This window comes from Macrotis lagotis, chromosome 4 (assembly GCF_037893015.1).
Source record: "Macrotis lagotis isolate mMagLag1 chromosome 4, bilby.v1.9.chrom.fasta, whole genome shotgun sequence".
NCBI lineage: Eukaryota > Metazoa > Chordata > Mammalia > Peramelemorphia > Peramelidae > Macrotis > Macrotis lagotis.
In genome coordinates this window covers 189,329,124-189,335,077 of record NC_133661.1, presented here as the reverse complement: position 1 = coordinate 189,335,077, position 5,954 = coordinate 189,329,124, and the positions used below count along the sequence as shown (strand labels likewise).

At 32.2% G+C, this 5,954-nt stretch overlaps 1 protein-coding gene across 1 annotated transcript; it reads left to right on the top strand.

The window, feature by feature from the left end:
• The first annotated feature begins 1,304 nt into the window (after positions 1–1,304).
• LOC141520211 (olfactory receptor 4F6-like) lies at positions 1,305–2,243 on the top strand. The gene has a single exon (XM_074232010.1). It carries the CDS (start codon positions 1,305–1,307, stop codon positions 2,241–2,243), a length of 939 nt encoding a protein of 312 aa, XP_074088111.1.
• Positions 2,244–5,954: the final 3,711 nt, after the last annotated feature.

Sequence of the window (5,954 nt, the reverse complement as noted above, 5' to 3'; positions counted from 1 at the left end):
TGAGACCTGTTAAAGATCTTAGTTTAAGAAGGACAAGGGCTCCCACTGTTCTCAAAGTTATTTCCAGTCATAATGATCCATATGTGGCCATTGGGCACAGATGCCTCTGGAAGAGAAGGTGAGCCTTGGGGACTTTGCACAGCCCTCCTGTACTTAAATCTAATCCATTTGCATGTCAGGGTATCACCTTCCTGATGTCATTGTCCTCTTCCATATCAAAAGACCAAAAAACCCAACAATAACAGCAGGAGCACCACAAATAGCAGCAATGTCTATCACTAAAATATCGTTTGCATTTCTTTTTCGCTTTTACTTATGTTCTGCTTTAAAATATCAGACTTGATATTGGGACAGGATTCTATGAATGGAGAAATTGGTGAAAAGATCTATGTTGGTCCTGCTGTTATTTTGTAGGAGTTTATTGATAATTGGTTCAAGATTTCAGAGGCAGCTCAACCTAGAGACCTGAAAGCTTTATATGTACCAAATGTAGTCTGAACCAGAACAAAGTCTGATTGATGACACCTGGTTTGAGCTAGGCAAGTTCCTGATCGGAGTTTGAGTGTAAGAGTAGCTTAACCCTAGATTCAGCCCCCATAAGTTATGAGGAAAAATCCATTGGTTCAGAGTGGCAGAATTGTAGTTTATGCTTTGTTCTGATATTCTTATCTTGGTTATTACTCTACAAACTGGGCTACATCCTGAAACGGACTGTGCTGTTATCCTGGAAGTTGAACCATTTGTTGTTACTTGCTTTTGAACTTATCTGTCTCTTAGTAGATACTTCTTTCAGAACTCCTTGCCAATCAACTACCCTCATTGCATGTTTCCTCCTCATTTTCGCCTAGATCTGGGACCTAGAACTGAATAGTGGGCTACAAAGCTTCTATTTGACATATGTTATCTTTGTAATGCTTGGAAATGAGTCTGGGAGGGGAGGTTCACATACATAGGTCAAGCACATCTGTTCCTCATGTTCAAATGCTCTCTCTACTTTGCTGTATTCTTTGCACTACTCTCCTGGCTATTAGCCATTGTCAATATGCCTCTCTCTCCTTCTGCCAATATTAGTAAAAAAAAATAAAAAAGATTCACTGTATTTTTTTCTTGAATATAACACATCAGGTTTCATTTTTTTGGGGGGAATATAACTGCATTTTTCTATTGTGCTGTCATCTTGGTTCTCTTTTAATTTCATATACTATATGGAATATTAGAGTTCTAATATAAAACACTTTTTGTAATACAACTGTTCTAATTTCTTCCTCATTTTCTTTCTTGTAGGTATCATCATAGTGAGTCTGATGAATGAATTGAACTACTCAGTGGTGTCAGAGATTGTGTTCAAGGGAATCTTTAGTTCATGGACCATGCAGCATCTCCTTTTGGGTTTCTCCTCCATATTTTATGTTGCAATTGTTTTGGGAAACCTCCTCATTATACTCACAGTGACCTTTGACCCTCAACTACAATCTCCTATGTATTTTTTCTTGGTTAATCTCTCCCTTATTGACATGTGTCTCTCTTCTGTTGTAGTTCCCAAGATGATTTCTGACCTTTTTTATGAGTGCAAAACAATATCATTTCATGGCTGTATAACCCAGATATTTTTTATTCATTTCCTGGGAGGAATTGAGATGGTATTGCTTATTTCCATGGCTTTTGATAGATACATTGCCATATGTAAGCCTCTCCATTATCTGACTATTATGAATCCCAAAACATGCACTTTTCTCCAGGTGTCGGCTTGGGTCATTGGCCTCATGCACTCACTGACTCAGTTGGCTTTTGTGGTAAATCTGCCTTTTTGTGGCCCCAATGAAGTTGATAGTTTTTATTGTGACCTTCCTCGGCTCATCAAATTGGCTTGTGTAGAAACTTATAAATTGGAAGTCATTGTCAGTGCTAATAGTGGTTTAATCTCTATTTGCACTGTATTCCTATTATTCATCTCCTACATTTATATTTTGTTCACTGTTCAAAAGCACTCTTCTAGTGGAATGTCCAAGGCTCTCTCCACTCTGTCAGCTCACATCAGTGTAGTAATCCTCTTCTTTGGTCCATGCATTTTTATCTATGTGTGGCCATTCCCAACAATGCCAGTGGATAAGTTTATTGCTATCATTGATTTTATTATTACTCCTATTTTAAATCCTTCAATCTATGCATTCAGGAACAAAGATATGAAAGTGGCAGTAAAGAGACTGAGCAGCCAGTTGGTGAATTTTAAGAAAATTTCTTAAAATTCTGATTAATTTGTGAAGAATATATTTCAATTCCATCCTGGTCACCATAAAACATGTGGATACCAACATTATTCCTGGAGTCATGGTCAGTTATAATCCAATGGTCTTCAGACTTATTCCAATATTTCTACCTCAATGTGCCAAAATATGTTGCTAACTCTTTTACATTGGCTCAAATGAATATCTCCTGAATTTTCCTTCCTTGAGTTAAAAAAAAATTCATTGTGGTAAAACTTTATAATTTTTTGGCTTACTTAATGTATAGATTATCCAAAATATTTTATTGCCTTTTAAGCAAAATTTAAATAAATTTATAACTGCCTTAAGACATTGGGGCAACCCTTTAATCTCTTCATGGATACATATGCTTGAATACAGATTATTTTTAGTTTTATTTGTAGATTGTTCTGCAAGCTTTATTTTCAGGTCACAAAGAGGCACTGATATTATTTAAAGTAGAATTATTTTGTCAGTCACAAAAATGTTTTTCTCTCTTGAAAGGTCCATATAAAATAGTCTTCAATTTTTTTCTTCAGTGCATTTAATTTTCTTTTAAAGGATATTCTTCATTCTACCCTAATGAGAGATAGCAAGTTTCAATGTTCCTATTAATTCTTAGCTGATCTTTAAATTTCTTTCAAACTCTTCAATAGAATGATTTCATAAAAATTCAATCTTTTCCTAAACTGGAAGGCTTTTACTAATTAATTTCTCTTTGAAAATATGCTTCAGACTTCATGGCAAAAGATTAGAGTGAAGCACTAAAGTGAAAAATTGTCCCTGTATTAGACCAATTACACTGAGAATTAAATTATAGTAGGGAGAGATAAACTGTCCTCCTCACCACCCACTCACCCTAGTATGTTCAATACAGATTTAATACAGACCTTCATTTTGTAAAGATGAAATTTCTATGGATGTTGCCACTTTCTTTGCTTTTTCTCTTCAATATGTCATAATGCAGAAATGATCCTACATAAAGTCTGATTTTGGATATGCTGCTAACTTCAAAAATGACCCAATTCTAGATTAAGCACTTACATTTAAGTAAAGCTCATTACTTCAAAAGATAATTCCTGCTATTATTTGGCAGCTTTAAATGACAGAAATGACATAAAATGACAGAAATCAAATGATAATTTTATATGAATAAAATTAAATAAATATATGGATGGATAATGAGTAGAAAAAAGAGGATTTACAAAAAATTAGGATGTGTTACCATGTCAAGTAGTGAGTTTCCTTTACTGAAACTTTAAATTATAATTTTGAAGGCTGCCATATCTTACATTCAATTTTATGTATAATATTGCCCATCTATGTTTAGCAAATATTACCCTTATTACAAATTTCCCTCTAGAGTAGCATGGTATAAGTCAAACGCTTCTTCCTTATGGCAGTTCATGAAGAAGATAACTATAATTTCTTCTTTACTCATGTCTTTTCTCCTCATTACATATTCCCAGTTTTTTGACTATTCTTCCTTTGAAAAGATCTGAAAACTCCTCATTTAATAATGGTTCCCATTCATAAAGTGATTTAAGGTCACTTTAAGAAAAGTGTTTGGTATTTCTTTTGATCCTCACAACAGCCTGTTAATTTAAGTTTTTTAATTTCCTTTTTTTTAGATGAGGCAAACTGAGGCTTAAAGTAATTAATGACTATTTCAGAAACATAATCATATCCGAGTCTCTGGGACAGTATTTGAACTTAAGTTCTTCAAATTCCACTCCCAACTTTTTTGACTTCCACACCACATTACCAATTCATCTATTTTAAAATTGCTCTAGTTTCTCAATGTCCTTCTTAAAACAGTATGTTAAAAATACATATATATGCATATACAAATACATATATATGCAAAATACATATAAAATGCATATAATCAGAATAATAGAAATTTAATATTATTTAGTGTGTTTCTACTCTTGTCAACAAAACTATTAATGAACCCAAATACCTCATTACCTTTTTGTTATCTGCATCTTTAAGACTCAATATATTTGTAGCTAATTAAAATCCCAAAATAATATTTAAAGATATGATACTACTGAAAAATATCATCCTCAACCTTTATGTGTTCAATTCATGAAAAAAATATTCTTAAGTGCAGGACTTCTTGTTTGTACATTTATTTTTATTAAATTTCATATGGTTAAGTTTGAAAATTTTTCTGATTTTTTCAAATCCTTATAATGATTATTATAGCCAAATTCTTCCCAAAATAAATATAGTACATTTGTGGACAATCATACTTTCATATTTTTATAGAAATCACTGACAAAAATTTTAAATAATTCAGTATCAGACTGTCAAAATTGCATTTCAGTCAGTTCAACATCACCTTAACCAAGTGTATATTTTGCCTGTATTTCAACCTTTCCTTCACAATGATTTTATATGAGATTTTTCCCCTAAGACTTCCAATATTGCTAATTTTGATGATCCTTTAGATTTCAAAATGTGGTAATTCTGCTTCCTTCACGTGATTTGTTAATGATATTCCATTTCCTAGTACAATAGCATGGGATTTTGAGTCAAAAGATGCAGGCTCAATTTTGCTTCTGCTTCTTATTACCTGTGCATGGGTAGGTTAATATCTTCAGTTTTGCTCATTTGTAACATGAAGGGGTGGGATTATGTGAATTTTCAAAAAACTTCTTGTTTTACATTCATATCTTTTATATTAGCTTCAAGTATAATTTTCATTGTACATATTGCACTCTTACAATAGAATTTAAATTTCCAACAATGGGAACTATTTTCTTTATTTTTATGCTCTAATCTCTGGCATAAAGAAGTTATTTAATAAATTTCTGTTAAAGTATCAATATCATTTGTCTGTCTATTGAATAAAATCTGTCATGAATGAAAAAGCATATAGTCAACAGACAATCAGATTTAGTGAAGAAATTATATCAATTGGTGTCAACTGAGTTTGTTTAAGACTAAGAATAGGCAAAATTACACACTTGGATGACTACCAGAACTTTGTGGAGATGCACTGAAGGGTAGTGATTTACAAACTATTTTTTGATCATTTTAATTTTATTCCATTTTTATGAGTGCATAACTATTGGGGGGGGAGCGTGTTATAGTGGATAACTTGGAATCAGAAAAACCTTGAGTTTGCATTGTCCATTGGATGATAACTTGAATTCTGATAGCTTGGACAACCATGATTCTGAGCAAATCATTTAGCTTCAATTAGCCTCAGTTATCTAATCTACAAAATATGGATAGCAACTTCCTTATAGTTAATGTGAGTATCTAATTAAATAATGAAAGCATTCCAAAACATTAGTGAAGTTTTAAGCTTACATAACTTAAATTACTAAGATTATCAAGGATTAAAGGATTCTACCTTAATGGAATTCTGGTAAATATTATGATTGGTCACACATTTGACATCTCTGATTTATAGTATTTATTCATGGAGAATATGATGAAAACAGGAAACCATCAAAAATCTATATAATATGATGTACAGTGAAACAGAGAAAAAATTTATTCACAGTAGTTAAAACAATGTAGATGAAAAGAATTACCATATACTGAAAAAAGTCAAAAGTAAATGAGACAAAATTACATAGTAAGATTTAATTCATGGGATATAAGAGGACTCAATTAATGCACCCTTTCTTGGAGTTGGGAGGTTCCCAGGTATTAAACATTGTACATGTTTTATATTTTTCAATGTATTGATGA

What these genes read in the sequence shown, in the direction of transcription:
- LOC141520211 (XM_074232010.1), top strand. Translation starts at nt 1,305, where the DNA reads ATGAATGAATTGAACTACTCAGTGGTGTCAGAGATTGTGTTCAAGGGA.